This window comes from Helianthus annuus, chromosome 6 (genome assembly GCF_002127325.2).
Source record: "Helianthus annuus cultivar XRQ/B chromosome 6, HanXRQr2.0-SUNRISE, whole genome shotgun sequence".
Lineage (NCBI taxonomy): Eukaryota > Viridiplantae > Streptophyta > Magnoliopsida > Asterales > Asteraceae > Helianthus > Helianthus annuus.
This window is the reverse complement of record NC_035438.2, coordinates 37365720-37390847: the sequence shown is the minus strand read 5'-3', so window position 1 is coordinate 37390847 and position 25128 is coordinate 37365720. Positions and strand designations below refer to the sequence as shown.

General features: G+C 40.1%; 1 protein-coding gene and 1 long non-coding RNA gene across 2 annotated transcripts; both read right to left on the bottom strand.

Annotated features, from left to right (window-relative positions):
* Positions 1 to 1887: 1887 nt before the first annotated feature.
* Positions 1888 to 3226, bottom strand: LOC110863896. The gene is made up of 3 exons (XR_002549454.2): positions 2851 to 3226; positions 2471 to 2533; positions 1888 to 2237 (listed from the first exon to the last, which is right to left on the bottom strand). It is a non-coding gene; the product is annotated as an uncharacterized LOC110863896 (long non-coding RNA).
* A 10670-nt stretch (positions 3227 to 13896) lies between these two features.
* On the bottom strand, positions 13897 to 14564 carry LOC110944590 (probable protein phosphatase 2C 47). The gene is made up of 2 exons (XM_022186246.2): positions 14122 to 14564; positions 13897 to 13951 (listed from the first exon to the last, which is right to left on the bottom strand). The coding sequence occupies exons 1-2, from the start codon at positions 14562 to 14564 to the stop codon at positions 13897 to 13899; spliced, it is 498 nt and encodes a 165-aa protein (XP_022041938.2).
* Positions 14565 to 25128: the final 10564 nt, after the last annotated feature.

The window sequence follows — 25128 nt, the reverse complement described above, 5'->3', positions numbered from 1 at the left end:
AAAGGGTTAGTTTTATGCCTCATTTGATGTAATTTATATGTTGCATTTTACACACATCAATTACCCACCAATTTACCAACCCGCTAACGATGTAAGGAAATCGCCAATACGTTTGATAAACGATAAACAATTTAAATATAATAAATGTTTCACAAAATCAACAAAAGTAGTTAAAATTACCAATTAATAAGAATCAGAAAACAAAGTCTAGTGCAAAACAAAGCAATCGTTGATCCGGCGGAAGCCACAAGAAGATTAGCTGTGCATTGAAGTCATCACAGCTTCAATTATCATCGGGATATGATCTGACATGAAGAAACAGCTCAGAAGATGAAAGAATACTACGAAAATCGCTTAAATTGCTTTTGGGTTCGTCTCTGATGACTGGGAATGGAATGGGGAAGTTTCCATGCATAATTAGGTAAAAAACAAAAATCCACCGCCATACGTTGTCATGCCACGTGCCACAACCACTCTGCTCCCTCGCGTGGTACGAGGGATTCAGTTTTGACTTTTGTTAACTTGGTGTTTGTTATGCTATGCACCAGACCCACTCTGCTCCCTCATGTGGCGCAAGGAAGTCAGGTTTCCAGAACTTGTGTTGTAGGTCCCATGTTGACCTGTCGAACCCGTTTTCCAGCTTGGATGTTCATTTTTCCTCGTTTAGACCCCGTTAAACCTAAAAAACCCAACGTGTGATAAGCACATATACCAATACGAATAAAAACACTTAAATACTTAAAACTGACATAAAACTATACAAAATACAACGTGTTTGCACGCGCACATCACATCCCCACACTTATCTTTTTCCGTCCCGTAAACATTATCTGCAATGGAATCACAATCAGAAACATCAGTTTTCAATATATGCAGTTATCTTATAAACAAATCAAAGCACATGTTAACCAAGATTGCAGGTATATGATCCACCTAAACCCCCGCTGGTTTCCAAGCCCTTATTCATAATTCATTATATTCAAGTGAATTATTCATCTATGGATCCCACACTTAAAAGACCACAATGCTACGTAATCCCGCTTCAAGCTTATCAAGTTAAAAGATAAATATCTACCGTCTTATATAAAAAAAACTCTTATGTAATCCTGATTAAATTTATGATGGATAATGGATGATGTTATGAGCTTCGACATGCTTTTGCTTATGATCAGCTTAAAGGACATACCCCACCCGAGTCACCATCCCAGTGGTTAATGCCATAAGCTTTACATATTTACTAGGGGGAATACCCGTGCGATGCACGACATGCATAATAGTTATTGGTTTTTTCTGAAACGACAGTGGGAAGGGTTGTAACTAACATAACAGTTATTGTCTTTATTTTGCCTTTTGAGACCACGCTATAATTGTAACTAACATGTTAACAACTTATTTATATCAAACAAAGTAAAATCATGTAATAATTGTTGAGATATAATAACCCAAAAGGCACCCATTGACTCAAGTGTTGTGACATTGCACCATAGCTTCCACATGGAATTTCATTTAGCAAGCAATGCATTTATCCATTCAAAGGATTTTGGGCACTCCATAACGAAAACCAGATATCAACTGGCCCACTGTACTTGCGAATTATGTTAGTACTTACCTGAGAAAACACAAAATTGCATTGACAGTTGAAAAGTCAAACATAAGAAAACACATGTTGCGGCCTTCCACAAAATGATCTCAAAAGAAATGTAGGTATCACGTTACTTAGCCAAAAGGGAAAAAAGGAAGCAAAATCTACATTAAAGCTGGATGAAATCATGAAGATATTCTAAACTTTTTAAAATTAAAGGCATCTGAAGTTAACGCCATTTATTTAAGAACAAAGACATAAAAAAATGAAAAACAAAGATATACCAGCTCCCAGGCTTCAAGTTCTTGTTAAGTATCAAGCATAAACCTTCTGATAAAAGAAAAGAAGAGCAGTTATTTCCACATTTTTAGTCTCGGTTTTCATAATGCACACACGTCACATATACGTAAGTCAAAGACCTATATAAAGAGGCATGCTAAAACTTTATTAAACCATGGATCGTAATTTGTTCTGTCGGCATAACTCTTGTGCCAAAAAAAAGGGAAAAGATGTCTTCCAAAATAAAAAACATGAAACGTAAATGGAAAAAACGCAGTAGCTCTCGCACGCCTCCTTGTCTTATTGGCTAACACATGGACCGAACTTTAGTTAACGCATGGCACTATCATCCCCAATCCCATCACCGGTCGACTGCCTGCAGTGAATTAACAAAAGTAAGACCGTTAAAAAGTGGTAGGTTTTGCATTTTTTATCTAATGTATGCAGCCTAGCTAGGAATAAAGTCAATTGAAACTGTTAAATGGACTTTGGTAGTTTCTTTGGAATAAAGGGGATTTAAATGTTAAATGGCATCTGAAATTTAATGAGTTACTGCTAACACTATAAAAGTGATATCTAAATGTGTATGTTTGTGTCCAAACGGTGTACCTTTCACGTGGATCATCGTCAACGTTTTCTTCTGAATCCGAACCCGAATTTGTATAAGTAGTCCTACGAAGGAAAGAACGGGAACTTTTCTTGACAATTAAAAAAAGCTATAAGGTTGCTTAAAAAAGCTAGGTTTGTTGGTTCATGGCCCCGATTAGCCCAACATATTTGTCTTTCATGGGGCCCTTCCTTTGAGGTCGTTTTAGACATTCATAACTAACTTATGTACATTTTAATGTAAAAAAAAGAAACAAAATCATAAATTATAATGCTGCACATACCTAACAAAACTTTTTGTAAATGTAATGCATATTGTGTGGTTTAAATATCATCAGTACGATTCTTATTGAAGTCAAAATCAATGATAAACGGAGATATACCTTATGGTCGTTTCAACGTGCTTAACTGGTGTCGGTATCGGCACTACCTCATTGTCTTTATTAGAGAGCGAATGAGGTGTGGAAGAACCAACGCACCCACCGCCATCTCCGTATAGAAGAACATTCTTGCAGTTAAAACTTTCGAAAGAACCATGATCATAGTACGTACATGAATCAAGCAGGAGGGTCTGAGTGCTGCCCACAAGAGACTGCAAACATTTCGGCAGTGCTGAAATGCTGTTGTCGGGGTTTCTTACTATCACCGGAGTGAACTTATCCTGGATGTCGGTAGAATAAAGGTTGTAGACGCCTGATAGGACAGACTCTGCTGTGAGTATATCATGAGCAGTGGCCTTTGTCAAGCGTTCGGCAGTGTCATCAAAGCAGACAATGACAGCTTCGGCTGTGTGACACCTCGTTGAAACGCTTTCAGTTACACTAGCTTGACAGTGGCTGCCTTAACTTTCGGGACGAAAGTTCCTAAAACTTGGGGATAATGTGACACCTCGGATCTTTCCGGATAACCTTTTGATGTAACAAACGTGTACGTAATCGACTAACAGTAAAAATGTATGAAAAACTATTTGTTATTATGTGTTATATGCCGATTTGCTTATGTGTATGTATATATATATGTATAAGTGTTATATATGTAAACCGAAACCTCGACCCGACTCGAGACCCAGAATGGTCTCGAGTGAACAAGTGACTTGGGCCGTTTGGGCCTTGTAACCGAGAACCCAACCCGGAAACCCTTAGCCCAACTCGCAACACTATATAAACCCGACCCCACCTCCCTTAGCCATTTTACACACTCCCTTCTCACACTCTCATCTCTCACACAAAACCCTAAAGTTCTAGCAACCAAGACCACTCTTCTCATCCTTCTCCCTCTTCTCGGGTTCAACCAACATCAAGAACATACTCGGCTTTAGCTCGGAACCGCCAACCGGAAGCTCATTCACCGATCCATCATACCCGCACATCTTGAATCTATAACCGGTTAGTGGTTTTAGCTCTTTCTAGATGTTCATGTGTTAATAAGGTCACTAGGACAAATATATGTTATGTGTTACTATGATTCTTGTGTATGGATGATGTTTGTTTGACATGTGTGTGTGGATCAAAATGTGTTAAATGGGTAACCGGTTAGTGTTTGGGCTTTTATATGATCCTTATTGGTTTGTGCTTGTTAATGTTGATGATTAAAAAGATGTTTGTGTGTATCTCGGTTTGTTAGAAAGTTTAGATGGATTGTGGTCATTATAAATGTATGTTTCGGATACGTGCAAATTGCTTGAATAATTATATCAAGGGCTTGATTATGAGGTTTTAAGTGCACGGTTTTGGGTTTTAGTAATATGTCTTTGTTTGAATGATTTTCAGTTTATTGCTTGAATGTTATGTAAAATGATGATGAACATGAAGAACAATTTGAATGCCTTTGAAATATTTTGAAATGTGTATATTTGATCTGTTTTGGCTAATGATCAGACAAACAAACATGTTTTAGTGGAAATGGTACAACATTTACATGAAAATGCAATTTCATTGGATAGTACAAGTCTGCAGGTTCTAGAAGGGATTGCCATGCAAGTTATCACGGTTGCGAGTCGCAACCTTTGGTTGCTACTCGAAACCACGCGTGACCAGTCGAAACCTCCCAGTTGCGAATCGCAATCAGCATGCATCAAACCTGGTTGCGAGTCGCAACCACACCTGCTAAGTCGCAATCTCCGGTTACGAGTCGTAACCAAAACATGACGGACCGAGACCGCAGTTGCGAGTCGCAACCTCGGTTGCGAGTCGCAACCACCTTAGTTTCGACTGGGCTGTTTTATGTTATTGGGCCTTGACTGTTTGTCTTGTTGTTTTGGGCTTCAACTGTTGGGCCTCCTATTGACTGGACTTCATTCTGATCTGCTACTGTATGTACATATGTTACTGTTTGTAGTTCTGCCTGTTAACTGTTTGTATACGTGCATGCTATACGTGTTTACTTGTACCCGACTTGACCCATATTTGGTAACCATGTTAGGACGTGGTGACCAACATACTTAACCAAGTAACGTATCATACCGAGCAACCCAAGGTGAGTTCACAACTTAAAAGCATGCGTCCCGGTGGTTTGGGACACGAGACTAAAACAACCCTATCCCCTTGTAAAGGGGATACCGTCTACACTCCTTCCCTAGTTATTGGGAAACAAACTTACTTTATCTTCCCTTGTATTGGGAAACCTTTTTAGTTAATTACTGTTTATACGGATTGCAACTAACGGCACTAAACGCAACTCTATCACTCAAGTCCCTACTACATAATACCGATTAGTCGCCGGTGCCAGGCGAACGGGTTATTAGTTGATAGCGCTATTTAGGTTTTACCAGCCTCACACCGTGCCATGGTATGGGATCGGTCGTGAACTAATGTACTCAGGCATCCGTCAATGATGATAGAACATTGACATCGGGGCATCCTGCGGAAACGCAAACGGTTACCTAGTGTTCGGTATTGGAAAAACAGTTTAGTCGCTAAACTTTTGGGGTAGCTCCCCATGGCATGTATAAACGGATAAATTAACTGGTGAAACAAGTTTTTGGTAATTAAAACTGGACAACTAGTGAACTCACTCAGCATTATTGTTGACCCCTTACTGCATGCTTTGCAGGTGGCCAGTGACTGGAGCAGCTGCTTGGGATGTGTAGTGGTCGTCGGCCCGTGTGTTGGGCATTTATCATGTCTACCTTTTGAACAATGTTTAAAACTGTTAATTATGCTTCCGCTACATTTTACTCTGAACTTAAGACTTTGAACTTTAAACTTAACACCGGCTAATCGTATGGTTAGTAAGTATTGCTTTTGTTATCAACTTAGTTATTCAGTATAATTGGTGGCTGGATCCTGGTCAGTCACGCCCTCGAAGCGGGTGTTATCCGCAGGTGGATTTTGGGGGTGTGACAGATTGGTATCAGAGCCATTGGTTATAGTGAACTTGGTTTTAAAAAGGGGAAAAATCTTTTTGAGAAAAACCAGACTATAACCCGTGACTCGTGACGACACTACACTCCAAGTACAAGGCTCGACTTATCTGACCTCATAGCTCGGACCCATAGTTACTTGCTTACTTGTCTTATGCTTTCTGCTTTACTATACGTACTAGTTGCCTGATTAGATAGATACATCTTCTCTCTTCTATCTTATTCTCGCTATCACGCACTCATACTATGTTTTCTGGTTATGAAGACAATGAGTGGACGCGGACGAGGAAACGTCAACATGACCCCGGCTCAGTTCACTAGCCTGCTCAACACCGTGGCCGCAGCTTTCGCAGCTCACCCGATAGGTCAGCCTGCACCTGTGCAACCACGTGTTTGTACCTTCAAGACCTTTATGGATTGCAAGCCTCTTCCTTTCAATGGCACGGAGGGTGCCATAGGCCTTCTGCACTGGATTGAGAAGGTCGAAGCTGTTTTTGCTGTCTGTGAATGCCCAACTGCTAATTGGGTGAAGTTTGCTACTGGTACTCTAGAGGGAAGCGCACTTTCATGGTGGAAAGCGCAAATTCAAATGCTTGGTCTAGAGACTGCTAACGCTACTGCGTGGGAAGATTTCAAGGATATGATCAAGGAAGAGTACTGTCACAGGGATGACATCCACAAGCTTGAGAATGAGTACTATGAACTCAAGATGGTTGGGTCGGAGATTGAGACCTACACCAAGCTGTCCAACGACTATGCTGCTCTTTGTCCAAACATGTCTCGACCCATGTACCGAAGGATCGAACTGTACATCAAGGGTCTGGCTCCAGAAATTCGAAGCCATGTAACTTCAGCCAACCACACTACCATTCAGCCGATCGTTCGACTTGCTCACAAACTCACTGATCAGGCTGTGGAAGAGGGCAGGTTGCCCAAAAGGATCAGTGCTGCGGAAGGAAGTTCTAGTGATGGCAAACGAAAGTGGGATGGAAATCAGGGCAAGGATGCTAACCCTACTCAAGCCCCAGCTCAGCAAAGGAAAACTGACAACAACAAAGGCGCTCAGCAACAGGGTGGCTACCGGGGAAACTACCCTAAGTGCAACAAGTGTAACAGGCACCACAATGGGGCATGTAACAAGGGTCAGTGTCAGCGATGCCACAAGATGGGGCACGAAGCCAAGGATTGTAGAAGTCAGTTCCCGGCAAGGCAAAATCAGCAACAACCCCAACAGCAACAGCAGCAGGGAAACAACAGAGCATGTTTTAAATGCGGGGCAACAGGACACATGCGAAAGGATTGCCCTGAACTGAATCAGAATCGCAACAATCAGGGAGCTGGGAACAATGAGCAAAACAACAATGCTGGAAATGCAAGGGGCAGAGCTTTCGTGATTGGAGCTGGAGAGGCTAGGAACGATCCCAACGTCGTGGCGGGTAAGTTCCTACTTGATGATCATTATGTTTCTGTGTTATTTGATTCCGGTGCCGATGCCAGTTATGTATCCCTTCGCATTAGTAAGAAACTTAAGCATTCGCCCGCATTATTAAGTTCTAAGCATACCGTCGAGATAGCTAATGGCAAGAACATCGAGGCCACGCATGTGATCCACGACTGCACCCTAGAATTGTCTGGCCATACGTTTAGTATCGATCTTTTCCCTGTCAAACTTGGAAGCTTCGACGTTGTTATTGGTATGGACTGGTTATCCAAACATCGTGCTGAGATCCTCTGTCAAGAGAAAGCAGTTCGCATACCTCGCCATTCTGGTCAACCCCTCATCGTCAAAGGCAACAAAGGTGGAGAAGTCACAGGCATTATCTCGCTTCTAAAAGCCCAGAAGTGTTTGCAGAAAGGGCACACCGCTATCTTAGCACTCGTCACCAATACTCGCGAAAAGGAAAAGAGGATTGAAGATTTTCCTGTAGTACGCGACTATCCCGAGGTGTTTCCTGAGGAACTACCTGGACTCCCTCCCCATCGTCAGGTCGAATTTCAAATCGAGCTAGCTCCTGGAGCAGCACCCATAGCTCGTGCACCGTACCGTCTAGCCCCTGCAGAACTGAAGGAACTCTCTACGCAACTACAAGAACTTTTGGATAAAGGATTTATCCGTCCTAGTTCATCACCCTGGGGAGCCCCAGTGCTCTTTGTCAAGAAGAAGGATGGCACATTCCGAATGTGCATCGACTATCGTGAGCTGAACAAGGTTACCATCAAGAATCGTTACCCCCTCCCGCGCATCGACGACCTATTCGATCAGTTGCAAGGATCGAGCTACTATTCAAAGATTGACCTGCGATCAGGCTATCATCAGCTGAGAGTTCGTAATGAAGACATCTCCAAGACTGCATTCAGGACTCGTTATGGTCACTATGAATTCCTCGTTATGCCTTTTGGAATGACCAATGCGCCGGCTGTGTTCATGGATCTTATGAACCGCGTATGTAAGCCTTACCTCGACAAATTCGTGATTGTGTTTATCGACGACATCTTGATTTATTCAAAAAGTCAAGAAGAGCATGAACAGCACCTACGCCTTATCCTCGAACTCCTTCGCAACGAGCAACTGTACGCCAAATTCTCTAAATGTGACTTCTGGCTTCGAGAAGTCCATTTCCTCGGCCATGTAGTTAATGAGAACGGAATCCACGTCGACCCAGCTAAGATCGAATCGATAAAGAACTGGCCTACACCTAAGACCCCCACTGAAGTTCGTCAATTCTTGGGTTTAGCAGGCTACTACCGCAGATTCACTCAGGGATTCTCAAAGATTGCACAACCTCTCACAACACTCACTCAGAAAGGCGTCGCCTACAAGTGGAATGCAGCACAGGAATCTGCTTTTCAGAGGCTTAAGGATAACCTCTGTAGCGCTCCTATTCTCTCATTGCCCGACGGTACTGACGACTTTGTGGTTTACTGCGATGCGTCTATTCATGGACTCGGTTGCGTGTTAATGCAACGCGAGAAAGTTATTGCCTACGCCTCACGACAACTCAAGACGCATGAAAAGAACTACACGACGCATGACTTGGAACTGGGAGCAGTGATCTTTGCTCTTAAGATATGGAGACATTACCTGTACGGTACCAAGTGCACTATTTACACCGATCACAGGAGTCTCGAGCATATCTTTAGGCAAAAGGAGTTGAACATGAGACAACGTCGATGGGTCGAACTCTTGAACGACTACGAATGCGCCATCAAATACCATCCGGGCAAGGCCAATGTCGTGGCAGACGCCCTCAGCCGAAAGGACACTATACCAAAGCGCGTGCGAGCACTGCAACTTACCATCCAGTCTAACCTCCCTACCCAGATTCGAAATGCTCAAGTTGAAGCATTGAAGCCGGAAAACATCAGGGCTGAGTCTCTGCGAGGGTCGAGACAGCAACTAGAACAGAAAGAAGATGGTGCTTACTATGTAACAGGGCGTATTTGGGTTCCACTCTTTGGAGGTTTGCGTGAACTCGTGATGGACGAAGCCCACAAGTCCCGCTACTCAGTACATCCTGGTTCGGACAAGATGTACCATGACTTGAAGACTACGTATTGGTGGCCTGGCATGAAGGCCCACATAGCAACATACGTCAGCAAATGTTTGACTTGCGCCAGAGTCAAGACGGAATACCAGAAGCCGGCAGGCCTACTCCAACAACCGGAAATCCCGAAATGGAAATGGGAACAGATTTCCATGGATTTTGTCACAGGGCTACCTAGGTCTCAACGCGGAAATGATACTATTTGGGTAATAGTGGATCGACTGACCAAGTCCGCACACTTTCTGGCTATTAAGGAAACAGACAAGTTTTCTACCCTGGCGGAGATTTACTTAAAGGAAGTAGTTTCGAGGCACGGAGTGCCAACCTCGATTATTTCAGACCGAGACGCTCGATTTACTTCAGAATTGTGGCAAGCTATGCACAAATGCTTTGGCTCACGTTTGGATATGAGCACTGCTTATCACCCGCAAACGGATGGACAGTCCGAACGCACCATCCAAACTCTCGAAGACATGCTTAGAGCGTGTGTGATCGACTTTGGCAAGAACTGGGAGAAACATCTACCGTTAGTAGAGTTCTCTTACAACAACAGCTACCACACCAGTATTCAGGCAGCACCTTTTGAGGCATTGTACGGTCGTAAATGCCGGTCACCTCTCTGCTGGGCGGAAATCGGTGATAGTCAAATCACGGGCCCAGAGATGGTGGTAGATACAACGGAAAAGATTGCCCAGATCAGACAACGCATGGCGGCAGCTCGTGACCGTCAGAAGAGCTACGCTGATAAGCGTAGGAAACCATTGGAATTCCAGGTCGGTGACCGGGTTCTACTTAAAGTCTCACCCTGGAAGGGTGTGGTTCGCTTTGGTAAACGGGGCAAGCTTAATCCGCGATACATTGGACCATTCGAAATTACCGAGAAGATCGGTAAGGTTGCTTATAGATTGAACCTGCCTGAAGAACTGAGTGCGGTACACAACGTTTTTCACGTATCCAACCTGAAGAAGTGTTTGTCGGATGAAACACTTGTGATTCCTTTTAAGGAACTAACGATTGACGAACAGCTACACTTTACTGAGGAACCGATTGAGATCACTGATCGAGAGATCAAAATCCTCAAACGTAGCCAGATACCTCTCGTACGAGTCCGTTGGAACTCGCGACGTGGCCCAGAGTATACCTGGGAGCGGGAAGACCAGATGAAGCACAAGTATCCCCAGTTGTTCCCTAACGAAAACCCCAGCACTGAAGCTACGAACGAATTTCGGGACGAAATTCCAAACTAACGGGGGGATAATGTGACACCTCGTTGAAACGCTTTCAGTTACACTAGCTTGACAGTGGCTGCCTTAACTTTCGGGACGAAAGTTCCTAAAACTTGGGGATAATGTGACACCTCGGATCTTTCCGGATAACCTTTTGATGTAACAAACGTGTACGTAATCGACTAACAGTAAAAATGTATGAAAAACTATTTGTTATTATGTGTTATATGCCGATTTGCTTATGTGTATGTATATATATATGTATAAGTGTTATATATGTAAACCGAAACCTCGACCCGACTCGAGACCCAGAATGGTCTCGAGTGAACAAGTGACTTGGGCCGTTTGGGCCTTGTAACCGAGAACCCAACCCGGAAACCCTTAGCCCAACTCGCAACACTATATAAACCCGACCCCACCTCCCTTAGCCATTTTACACACTCCCTTCTCACACTCTCATCTCTCACACAAAACCCTAAAGTTCTAGCAACCAAGACCACTCTTCTCATCCTTCTCCCTCTTCTCGGGTTCAACCAACATCAAGAACATACTCGGCTTTAGCTCGGAACCGCCAACCGGAAGCTCATTCACCGATCCATCATACCCGCACATCTTGAATCTATAACCGGTTAGTGGTTTTAGCTCTTTCTAGATGTTCATGTGTTAATAAGGTCACTAGGACAAATATATGTTATGTGTTACTATGATTCTTGTGTATGGATGATGTTTGTTTGACATGTGTGTGTGGATCAAAATGTGTTAAATGGGTAACCGGTTAGTGTTTGGGCTTTTATATGATCCTTATTGGTTTGTGCTTGTTAATGTTGATGATTAAAAAGATGTTTGTGTGTATCTCGGTTTGTTAGAAAGTTTAGATGGATTGTGGTCATTATAAATGTATGTTTCGGATACGTGCAAATTGCTTGAATAATTATATCAAGGGCTTGATTATGAGGTTTTAAGTGCACGGTTTTGGGTTTTAGTAATATGTCTTTGTTTGAATGATTTTCAGTTTATTGCTTGAATGTTATGTAAAATGATGATGAACATGAAGAACAATTTGAATGCCTTTGAAATATTTTGAAATGTGTATATTTGATCTGTTTTGGCTAATGATCAGACAAACAAACATGTTTTAGTGGAAATGGTACAACATTTACATGAAAATGCAATTTCATTGGATAGTACAAGTCTGCAGGTTCTAGAAGGGATTGCCATGCAAGTTATCACGGTTGCGAGTCGCAACCTTTGGTTGCTACTCGAAACCACGCGTGACCAGTCGAAACCTCCCAGTTGCGAATCGCAATCAGCATGCATCAAACCTGGTTGCGAGTCGCAACCACACCTGCTAAGTCGCAATCTCCGGTTACGAGTCGTAACCAAAACATGACGGACCGAGACCGCAGTTGCGAGTCGCAACCTCGGTTGCGAGTCGCAACCACCTTAGTTTCGACTGGGCTGTTTTATGTTATTGGGCCTTGACTGTTTGTCTTGTTGTTTTGGGCTTCAACTGTTGGGCCTCCTATTGACTGGACTTCATTCTGATCTGCTACTGTATGTACATATGTTACTGTTTGTAGTTCTGCCTGTTAACTGTTTGTATACGTGCATGCTATACGTGTTTACTTGTACCCGACTTGACCCATATTTGGTAACCATGTTAGGACGTGGTGACCAACATACTTAACCAAGTAACGTATCATACCGAGCAACCCAAGGTGAGTTCACAACTTAAAAGCATGCGTCCCGGTGGTTTGGGACACGAGACTAAAACAACCCTATCCCCTTGTAAAGGGGATACCGTCTACACTCCTTCCCTAGTTATTGGGAAACAAACTTACTTTATCTTCCCTTGTATTGGGAAACCTTTTTAGTTAATTACTGTTTATACGGATTGCAACTAACGGCACTAAACGCAACTCTATCACTCAAGTCCCTACTACATAATACCGATTAGTCGCCGGTGCCAGGCGAACGGGTTATTAGTTGATAGCGCTATTTAGGTTTTACCAGCCTCACACCGTGCCATGGTATGGGATCGGTCGTGAACTAATGTACTCAGGCATCCGTCAATGATGATAGAACATTGACATCGGGGCATCCTGCGGAAACGCAAACGGTTACCTAGTGTTCGGTATTGGAAAAACAGTTTAGTCGCTAAACTTTTGGGGTAGCTCCCCATGGCATGTATAAACGGATAAATTAACTGGTGAAACAAGTTTTTGGTAATTAAAACTGGACAACTAGTGAACTCACTCAGCATTATTGTTGACCCCTTACTGCATGCTTTGCAGGTGGCCAGTGACTGGAGCAGCTGCTTGGGATGTGTAGTGGTCGTCGGCCCGTGTGTTGGGCATTTATCATGTCTACCTTTTGAACAATGTTTAAAACTGTTAATTATGCTTCCGCTACATTTTACTCTGAACTTAAGACTTTGAACTTTAAACTTAACACCGGCTAATCGTATGGTTAGTAAGTATTGCTTTTGTTATCAACTTAGTTATTCAGTATAATTGGTGGCTGGATCCTGGTCAGTCACGCCCTCGAAGCGGGTGTTATCCGCAGGTGGATTTTGGGGGTGTGACAGGCTGTTGAATCAAACACCTCGAGTTCTAGCCTGAAACTGTGCAAGGTTTGTAATAAAAGGGTCAATTTATTTGCCTGCATGAAGATTGCCACAAATTAATATAACTGCACACCATCATAAACTAACCTTACTCTTGGGAAGAGTACGGGGTTTTCGCACCCATCACGCCACATATTGTTGTCTTCACCTACTACACCTTTCATGCAGCCTCCACCGCCACATGTCAGCCTGAACCACTCCTGGTTATTGCGTATGCGCTTAAGTTGAACATGACAGGTGAATTCAGCACTCTGCACAAATTACCAGCACTCTGTAAATATGCTATTTGGGTGCGATATATTAAAAGAAAGCATATAGTTTCATAGGGGGCATACCGTGTGTTGCCTATTTCTTCTTCCGTGGTTCAAGATGGCTTCTAGGGTGGTCCATTTTTCTGAATAGCCGGCGACAGTGTTGTTCCCTGACATGGCCTCACGTGTAGATCCAACAACTACAGGTTGTTGAAGAGAAGGCGAGTATGACCTGCAATGTGGAGACTTATTTATATAGTCATTTAAAATAGTCTTTTGGAATGAAAAATGTTGTTTAATTCAAAATTTAATACATAACTGTTATGGGCAGATGATCAGCCGATGTTATTAATGTGCAGTCTATTATTAATGTGATTATTAATTACATTAACATAACCCTCAAGTCAATGTAAAGTCACATTAGTAATCAGGGATATAATTGTATTTTAGTGTTAGCTCTTCACCTGCATAGAAACTGTCAACAATTCAGACAAACTTAGTTACAAAACAATGTTAATCACATCATAAAGAAACTTACATCTATCAGGTCAGAAAGTCCAGGAATGGCTGTTAAACTTCCACCAACAGCTTTTAATGTATAGTCGATTTTTGGCTCTGGCTGATAATGTATAGCTGATTATTTACCACTCACATCTTTCCTTTTGTTGTAAGCAAGTCGACCCCCTGTGGTCGTCAGTAATCTGTGTTGCAGACCCGTTCCTACATAGCACCGCACGAGAGTCGCCAGCATTGGCTATTATTATATGTATTCCCATTATCAAAACAGTTAAAGCTATCGTTCCATAATAATCGCTCACACTGAATTCATCAGCTAAGGATAAGTCAGCCTGTAAAAACGCTTTGTTATGAGACCCTTCCACTTGTTTTAAAAACAAATCACCTGCATCTGAAGCACCAGTTGGTGCTGCTTGTGGTAGATCCGAATCCTCAAAGAATAACCTCATAGCATGTTCTTTAACATAAGATGCAGCCTCCGACCCATTATGACCATCAAATAAAGCATAGAAGGAACTCGCGAGACCCCACTTGTAAGCATCGCCCAGATGCTTTGAGAGGTCATCGATCATGATATGTGGTGTTCGTTTGATCTGCGCGGTCCAATGTCCGTATGACCTCCTGACCTGATGCTTGTTGGACAGAAACTCCTTGTAGTAGACTCCACAACAGTATTACTCTTGATATACACAAAGCAGCTTACAGCCTAAGCAACAAAGAACAATATGTCAGCAAATAAAAAAACCTAAAAAACAATTACAAAATTGCAATCAATAACATCCTTGTATAAAGCGAAGTGCGTGGCGTGGCAACACCGACAGGGACTGTATGGTAACTTCATTAAAGTTTAGAGGTAGCAACACGTGGCTGGGAAGCAATTTAAAGCTTTTTTCTAAAGAAAATATAAAGGAAGCCATTAAAATTGTTATTTTCCTAGCTTCTTCTTTCTGCAGCCTAGCATTTTCATATGTCGGTATTAAGTACGAACTGCACAGCATAATTTCTTTAAAATTCGTAGAATCTTGACAAACTATGGTGCATCTGGTCATGGGCCATCGAGTGAGTGACCGATACATGTAAAGTGTATTGACAAAATCGTCCCTCTCGCCTCCTTCCTCATCAGTCTACAGCCTAGCATTTTCGTATGTTGGTATAAAATACCAAATGCACAGCATAATTTCATTTTATTTGTCAAATGATTGAGCACCAACAGTAGTTCAACAATACCAGCTTCTGATGGCCCTTTGTCCGCATGGTTAAATGGTTCAACCCGGATTATATCATTCAACCCGTTTGGTTTCCGCCCTCATCCTGAACTGCACAAATTACAAACTGGTTTAGTGTTTTGGCCCATGTGGCTTTTGATAATTACTACTGATGTCAATTCTGATAATTGATGACTCATCATTGGCATCAAAGCAAGTTTCTAGAAGGATCTCATAAAGTCGGAGATTTAACGGTGTAGGATCGTCGTTGACCCTGAATGAGTCGATCAGAAGAGTCGTTTTCCAATTCAAAGGCGGAATCAGTGAATTAGATGCTCAAACTAAATATAATGCTTCACTTTATTGATTTTAGCAATGTTTACAACCTGGAAGCAAATCGGCAGCACTTCGTTACAAGTTCCGAACCTTTTTAAATGAAATAACCAGTCACCTATTTATAGTGTTCTGGAACCACTTATACGTACATGACATAAAAGCGGTCCAGGAAGTTGTGTGGATCGCTTTTATGGACAATGTCCATATAAGCGGTCCAACATGCTATTCAACCACTTCTCGTTTCTCGAACCTCGTGCACTGGTTATTCTAACCTATCCTATCCTATTACATGATACAAGACGAAGTCAATAGACGTAATGCACCAACAGACTCCCCCTCGGATATTGACGAAGTCTTCAGTGAACATCCTCTGTTATGCCACCTCTTCAGTCTTGATCATCTTTGCCAACTTGTTCAGATTATAACAATCTTCAATCTTTCTCATTGATCATCTTCACCATCAGTAAGCTCCCCCTCTCGTCAAGCTTCCATGCTTTTAGGGATCATCACCTTGCTTTTCAACTAACGATACCTAGCTCTTTGCACACTTTTGTTTGCAATAAACTCGTCTTCAGACTCCCCCTAAGACTCAGCTTTCGGGATCGTAATCTGGATTTTTCCTGTAATTACTCATACAAATGATAAGAAACAACACTTTAAAAACCAGTAATCAAATTCTCTAACCTACTCCCCCTATCAATAAAATCAACAGATATGGCAGTAAACAAGAATCCAATTCCCTCTTAGATTATCATTCAAGTTCAAATTAATGACCTTGAAGATTTTCTAAAAATTTCAAGTTTCAAATTAATAAACTCGTTTTGTTTTCAGAAACACAATCAGCATAATTCGATTTTGAAACTTAGCAATTCAGACATCGGTTTATCGAAAATAACGCAGAAATCAAAATCTTTTTGTGTTTTCTGAAAATATAAAGCTGTAAAGAACTATATACAAACAATATTTTTGTTTGAGTATGCGTCAGAGGATCATATCAGTTTTTGACAAGTCACAAGTACCATTAAGCTTTAAATCATACTCAGAATTAAACAATTCACTTAGATTGTCGATATGCTGATCCATTTAAATTTTCATACAGATTTCAACTGATTCAGGATACGATTTAGATGTTTTAAGACTTAAACTCATTCATGTGTCCCACCTCTTGAATATACTCCCGTATCCAGCATCCCAATATTCAGTCTTACAGGTAAGAATACTACAATGATGTCTGTACATAAATTAGGGTATGCGAGAACTGAGGGATCTCAGGTCAGAACTTCCGTTCAGCAGAGAGATATCAGCTTCGACTTTGCAGTATGTTCCCTTTAGAGAATCTTTTCAGCTACAACAACTGATTATCAATTTTATTGTCTAATCAGCTGAGGGCTTTATGCTATATTTCAAGCATTTTGGAATAAAGTATTAGCCAAGGACTAGGTCAGAACTACCGTTCAGCAGAAGTCCCGGAATAATACCCCAGACATCATAGAGTATAAACACCTAGTATATCAGAATACGAGACCTGTCAAACGAGATTTCAGGGGTTACCTATATATCCAAGTAGTGTTCCCCACGAAATAAGCAAGTTTTGAATTTAGGTTTATATCCCGAAAAAGCTTACTAAATGTATAAAAACCTATCGACAGAATACGAGACCTGTCAAACGAGATTTCAGGGGTTACCTATATATCCAAGTAGTGTTCCCCACGAAATAAGCAAGTTTTGAATTTAGGTTTATATCCCGAAAAAGCTTACTAAATGTATAAAAACCTATCGACATATCATCAGTGAGACTGTTTAACGCTATTTAATCATTACAAATCTTTAGCATACTGTAACTGTCTACTGATGTACTATCATTTCCTCTTTTTACGCAAAACTCAAATTTTTTATTTTATCATATTTTTATATTTTTCAAATTTTTCTAATGTTTTTGTATTTTCTGACAATATTTCTCCCCCTAAAATGCAAAACCATTAAAGAAATTTGACAAACCGATACTGATAGCTTTGTCTCGCCATCCATTTTCTACATCTCATGCTCTGTTTCGCAGAAAATATAACGTACCCCCATGATTTACAACCCATTGATTTTGACCGTTAGAAAACCATTCTTCAACTTGTGAGAAATCATGTTTGTTCCGCCGTGAGGGTTTCGGCATAGTCCATCACTCCTAATTCAAACAAATTTAACATACAACTATCACAACCATCACAGTCTATCACAATCTATCAACCAACAACCAAGTAAGCAACCAACCAACAAACACCACACAAACAAATCTCAAGTTGTTTAAAAATTTACACACAATCAAACACATACTTTCCCCGTCTGACCAAACCGGGGATCTTCTTCATATGCTAACGCCAGGCACTTGTTGGATTTGACAGTCTTCACCACCCTTGAGTACCTGCACATTCAAACTTTATCAAATATACAAATAATTTCAATCAATAGAAATAGATGCCGATTCATGCTTCACGATCCAGGAAGCTCCGGCAATTCCAACTTGTTTAATCAAACATGGTATCCACCCAGGCTTGATCAGCCTTAGGTGTAACCTTGACTCTTGCAATTTGAATTTTGAAATTTTCAGCCTTGAGTGGTAGAAAGTTTGCATCATAATCAACTGGAATTGACTCTTCAAACTTTTTCACCCCAGAAGTTGAACCTTTCTCTTTTAAAACAATCTTGGGTTTCCAAATTTGTTGTTGTTTCTCTAGATCCTTCCCAACATTTTCATTGTTTATCAACCCAACACTTTTCTTAACCACCCACACTTGACCTTCTGGAGTACCTCGTCTGTAAAAATTTGTTCCTTTTTGAACCTTTTGATTTTGAACAACACTATTAGGTCTCCAAATCTGTGTTGTTTTCAATTTGGATGTGTGAGAACTCCAAGTTTGTCTTGAAACAAACTTGTTTGGATTTGATTTCCATTTTTGATTTGAAGCAAACTTGTTTGTGTTATACATCCAAGTTTGTTTCGAATCAAATTTGGTTGACCTTGATTTCACATACTCAGATTGGTGTTTTGTAGCATCAAACTTCTTTTGAACAACATCCACAGGTTTTAGATTCTGACACTTGCGAGCAAGATGTCCTAATTGATCACATTTGAAACATGTTTTCATTGACACATCTTTGACCTGTGGTTGTCGCTTTTTCTTTTGCACTTCAAACTCAGCATTAGATTGTTTCATTTTGTTTTCTTTTTCTTTTGCTAAACTATCTCCCTTAACAAATCTCATTTTTTCTTGATAATTTGGTGTTATCTTTTTCTTCCAATTTTGTTTCCTTTTATAACCCAACCCAGCCTTCATGTTCTTCTTGTTGCCACCCGGTTTGTTATAAAAAGTTTTGTGACCTTTCCCAACAAATTTTGAAATTTCAGATTTTTCAATTTCAACCATTTTGAAAACTTTATCAACCTTTTCTGAGATCACATTCTGAATTGGGAAGACAACATCCAAGAATAATTTGTCTGATCCAATCATGGTATAAACCAATCCCTTTGAATCATCATTCAAATTTTCTTCAGATTTGATGTTCTTCAGATAACTATCATGAAGATTTCCTTCATCTTCATCTTGTGATTCAGTTTTACTTGTTTCAACCGAGTTTTCTTGAAAAATGCTTTCAACAACCTTACCAACCACCTCTGAATCACTGATATCATCAGATTTGGTGTAAGTCACATCGATGTTGTCGGGTAACTGATCAACCATGTTGATAACTTTTTCCACTTCTTCGCCATCATAGAATGTATAATTATTCTCCAACGGTGGTGGAACTTGATGAAATTCAGACCCTTTTCCCTTTTTGTTCTTTTCAGACGCTTTCTCATCGGGTGTGATGTTGAAAATACGTTCCAGAATATATGATGATGAATGATAACTTTGCAATTTATTGACCAATTTTTCTTTGTCTGCCAATTCTTGTTTAAGCTTAGCAACATCATCAATATATTGGTTTACCACCCTTTGTTTATCTTCATATCTTGCTTCAAGAAATTTAGTGTTTCTTTGACAAGCACACAATCGATCATCTAGACTTTTGACTTTACTCTTTAAAGTTTCATACGCTTCTTTTACAGTTTCATATGATAATTTCATTACATCATATTCTTTTTGCAACTCTTGAATTTTGATGTCTTTTGGAACACACTCGTTGCAAACAGCTGAACATATTTCTTTTAATTTCATGTTTTCTGTTTCAAGATCATCACATTTTAATTTCAATTTTTCATTTTCTTGTTTCAAAAACTTTTCATTTTCACTCATCTCATGGCATTTTTCTTTGAAAATATTTTCTATTTTAGTGAATTCAATGTCCCTGTTGTTGAGTTTTTCATCTTTCTCAATACAAGCACTGCATGTTTCCATGCATTTCTTGCATTGCTGTTCAACTTCATTATCAATTTTGACAGAAGTAACAGTTTGATTTTTTACCTCAATGACTGACACTGTCATATCCTCAGTCTTCTGTTTCTGGACTTCTTCAACCACTAGCTCTTTTTCTTCAGCACCATCTTCAACTTTCTTTTCAACCTTCTTCACCTCATTCACCATCTCCTTACTCTTAATCACAATTTCCTCGACAGTCTTCTTCTTTTTCTTCTCCAGACTTGCAAAAATGACTTTTCTAATTCCTTCTTCAACTTGCTGCTTGTATCTTGGATTCTCTCTAAGACCTTTACACCAGACATCCACAGTAGGAATAGCATCAACCAATGCTTCAAGATCAACTGTCTTTGGATCAACAGTTGGGTTTCCTTCAGGATCAACATAGCATTGTTTATCTTTGCTCCACCTTCCAGCCCATGTGGCTTCTCTGTAAGCAGTACATACATCATCTAATCTCATACGTGCATGCCTTTCTTCTCGTGTCAGCTGTACTTCTGCTACCATTTTGATCGTACCTGGAAGATTAGACAATACTTAGCAAAATTTTTGATTTTGAAAATTATCAGAACCACAAAAGCGGTCCAGAGTATTTCCAGAAAGGCGATCCAGAAAATGTCTATATAAGCGGTCCAAGATTGTTTATATGAGCGGTCCAAACAATGTACAAACGAGCGGTTCTGAGATGTACACTCGAGCGATCCTAACAGTAATATTGTCCAAAAAAGCGGTTCATAATGTTCAGAAAAGCGGTCCTGAAAGATAATTTCGAGCGATTCAAGATTTGAAATGTCCAAAACAGCGGCCCAAAATTGTCAAAATGAGCGGTCCAGGATAAACTTTCGAGCGGTCCAAGATGTGTCCTAAAGGCGGTTCATGATGATGTCATATGATCGATCCATACTTCGAACATGTTTTGACCTGTTTTTAGATTGAATTTAAGTCTGAAACTTTCTAGGGTTTATTATTGTCCAATAATACACGTCCTGTGAAAAATTCGTCCAATTTTAACCGTGGAAACTTGTCTAGATTGAAAAGAAGGTGTAGAAGACAGAAAACGGATCAAGTTTGAGCTGAACTCTTCCTCCTGAGCTCTGATACCACTTGTAGGATCGTCGTTGACCCTGAATGAGTCGATCAGAAGAGTCGTTTTCCAATTCAAAGGCGGAATCAGTGAATTAGATGCTCAAACTAAATATAATGCTTCACTTTATTGATTTTAGCAATGTTTACAACCTGGAAGCAAATCGGCAGCACTTCGTTACAAGTTCCGAACCTTTTTAAATGAAATAACCAGTCACCTATTTATAGTGTTCTGGAACCACTTATACGTACATGACATAAAAGCGGTCCAGGAAGTTGTGTGGATCGCTTTTATGGACAATGTCCATATAAGCGGTCCAACATGCTATTCAACCACTTCTCGTTTCTCGAACCTCGTGCACTGGTTATTCTAACCAATCCTATCCTATTACATGATACAAGACGAAGTCAATAGACGTAATGCACCAGTTGACCCTGAATGAGTCGATCAGAAGAGTCGTTTTCCAATTCAAAGGCGGAATCAGTGAATTAGATGCTCAAACTAAATATAATGCTTCACTTTATTGATTCTGATAATGTTTACAACCTGGAAGCAATTCGGCAGCACTTCGTTACAAGTTCCGAGCCCTTTTTAAATGAAATAACCAGTCACCTATTTATAGTGTTCTGGAACCACTTATACGTACATGACATAAAAGCGGTCCAAGAAGTTGTGTGGGTCGCTTTTATGGACAATGTCCATATAAGCGGTCCAACATGCTATTCAACCACTTCTCGTTTCTCGAACCTATAACATGATACAAGACGAAGTCAATAGACGTAATGCACCAACAAACGGGAACCCGTCTGCCCAATGGCATAAGTCGGTTGACCCGTCGGTTGACCGGTTGGCTAATGATATTACGGCACCACGTAGGACTTGTAACGGCTCGGTGTTTCTTCCGGTTTCAATTGGTTTCTCGAGCGCGTTACGGATGATTTTTTGTAGCCTTTGGGATGCAGTTGTGGCGTTGCCAAGTGGCACGTGAAGGTGTAGAAGAAGTCCCGCTTCCAACATTTTTAAGTTTCGCTTTTGCCAGGTGTCGTATTCTTGTTGGTCGGTGAAATCTGATGGTTTGAATTGTTGTAATAACTCTAGCGGAAGTACCATCATTTCAACTCGCCTCCCGACCTGTTATCGTAAATATTGCAATCACAAGTCAACGTATCTGGTTTTAAAATTAGTGGTTAATTAATATTATAATGATAGCATGACAAAAAGAGGTGCAATTTGACTTTTCAATTCTATTAGTTATTTCAATAATGACTGCAGAATTTTAAACACAAATGCAATAAGCCCAAATCATTTGAAAACCTCAAATAATCCAACAGAAAGATTCAAAGATTCTTCGATCATATACTCATTGTCACAATAATATTGTGTGACTTTTTGTCGATTTAAAATCAAACTCGCGAGCATAAATCATTAGCATCGAGTAATATCATCATCATTCTCAACATGAAACTGACCTGCCTTTAGTCCTCTTATCGAAAAAAATCATTTATGTTGGTTAATTACATTTATATCGACTAGAACCTAATTTAATTAATATGATTGGAAAAGTAGAACAATATGATTAATAATAGAAAAAAAAACAGCATTAAAATTCACGTACATTTTAATCTATTCATACCACAAATAATGATGGCCCAAGCTGAAACTGAACGGGTAGACACACAAACCAGTCCTAACCGATTCAAACCGTAGGTTTGGGACTCGTTTGGGTTTCTCTCTTTGAAACCGATTTTAAACCAAACCAAATCGAAACCGTAAAAAAGAGTCAAAATTGCTCAAAACCGGTTTAAACCCTAATCAAACCGGGAAAAAAACAGTCAACAAACCGAATCACACGAACCTAATTTGAAACCAAAACCAGGTTTGACTTGTTGTTGACCAACCCGAACTGGTTTAGGGTTACGATAAGTACATAACTCATGTCACAAAACACTCTGTCACTTCACTCCTAAATTCTAATTATTTCCTTCTAAGCATATAATTCGCTATAAATGCATTCAGATCAATCAAACAACAACTCAATATATTAATCCAGTCATCATAAATCCCCAATCTAAAACGCTAATTAGAGGTCAATCAGAACTTCATCATCCAATAACACAATAAAACATTCAAATCATACAAAATCATCATAACAATAACAATAATAAGAGAGAGATAGAGAGAGAGTGTAATACCTCACGGTCGGAGTTATGCGACGGTGAACTGGACGCCGGCGAGGGTTTTGACGACGACGCGCCGCCGTCATGGTCAACGGGTGGTGGCGACAGGTTTCAGGAGCTCCTGATCTCTGCTGCTCGGTGAGTTTTCATCGGCCATTACTGTTTCTCTCTCTAGAAATTGAGTTTTCATGTAACAGTGAATTTTGTATTGAAGATGATGATGAGTTGCAGAAATTTTGTTGTTAGGAAACCAAAGGGTCAAGGAGGGTGGCTGGCAACTTTATGTTTTAGTGTAGTGAGAGAGAGAAAGAAGGGCCCAATTTAAAACCATCATAAATTTTGGTTTTAAAATAAGAACATGTAACTAAATTTTTGAATATATATAGATTATTTTTTTCTAACTCCACCTAGAAGATATGTACCACCCGAGTCACCATTCCAGTGGCAATACTATAAGCTTTGTCAAAACACAACTAGCTCAAATAAATGGATGGGCGAAATATTTTTTTCGTGCGCCACCTAGTTTCAGATTTATTTTCATAAAAAGAAAGAGATGTGTCATTTAATTGGAATACTTGTAAGATTTTTATTTATTACAATACCCCATATTCTTTACAAAGTTTCGGTTTTGCTATAGCTCCTAAGGTGAGAACCCACAAGACTCCTAATATTTATGTATATTATATCAATCCTAAGGAACCTTTCAACCGGCTAGGCCTACCCACATATCCTAAGTTAGATGCATGCTCGACCGTTTCGTTATCTTCTATATATATAATAATTGAGAAACTGACGAACTGATTATACCAATCATCTTCCATTTTTATTGCAAAATCTTTCCGGGACATTTTCAATTTTTTTCGATTTTCGATTTTTTTATTTTTCAATTTTTTTCGACCGGAATTAGACACAACTAGACACTAGTTTCCCCTCCCCACACTTGAATCTGAGGTTGTCCTCGATGGAGCAAGAAACTATTACTCAAACTAAAATCAAAAAATAAAAATGTACAAGAAGTTGGAACAAACTCCCCAGTTTAAAGCAGTAGGATCCTCGTGAATGTTCCACAACAACCGTATAGCATTTCTTTCATGGCTACATTCGACATGGGATGCTCTTCTTCAAAGAATATTCGAATCCATCCACCCAAATGGTGATTGAGTATGGACATAATGATCAAAACCTGCAAAATAAAGCTCACATGCTCCCAAACACGTTAAACTGACTCAAAGAAATTAAAAATAAAAAATATAATTGAAAAGACTCAAATTTCACAACTCAACATACAATTTAGGGTCATTTTCATTTAAAAGCTTTTTCAATATTTGCCCTGCCCTTCCCCCTAAAAAGAGTGCATTATCCTCAATTGCACAAAAGCTTAGTAAAAGCTTCCTCAGACTTCCCCACACTTGTTCGATTTCCCAGAACATATAAAAACTCAAAAACAAAAGAAAAGAGAAAGAAACCTTAGGCTGCCTCATAGGAGCGCTAAGTTTTAAATCTTCAGCCAGATCATACCTGGTATTCTCAAGGCGGTTCAAAAGCATGCTTACCTCTAGACTTCTCTAAGTGACTTGGTGTAACACCCCGAAAACGGGTTTGGTAATCAAACCACGTTAATATTAAAAGACGGGTAAAGTACCGTTGGTGGTAAAATTAAGCAGGTAAATATTAGGATTTAAACAAATATACTTAATATTATATAAAAGTTGAACGAAATCTAATGCAGTTTATAAAAGGCCCGAGTTAACGGGACTTAAAATAAAATGAGTTGTAACCTCCCCGAACCCACTAAGTTAACTAGGAATGTTTAACCTAGTTAATAAGAGGGAATATTGTTGGAAATAAGCAGGTTGTAGCCTACTTAATAACTAACCAAACATGAGGGGACAAAGTTGGATAACTTGAAAGTTTAATTATAAAAACTT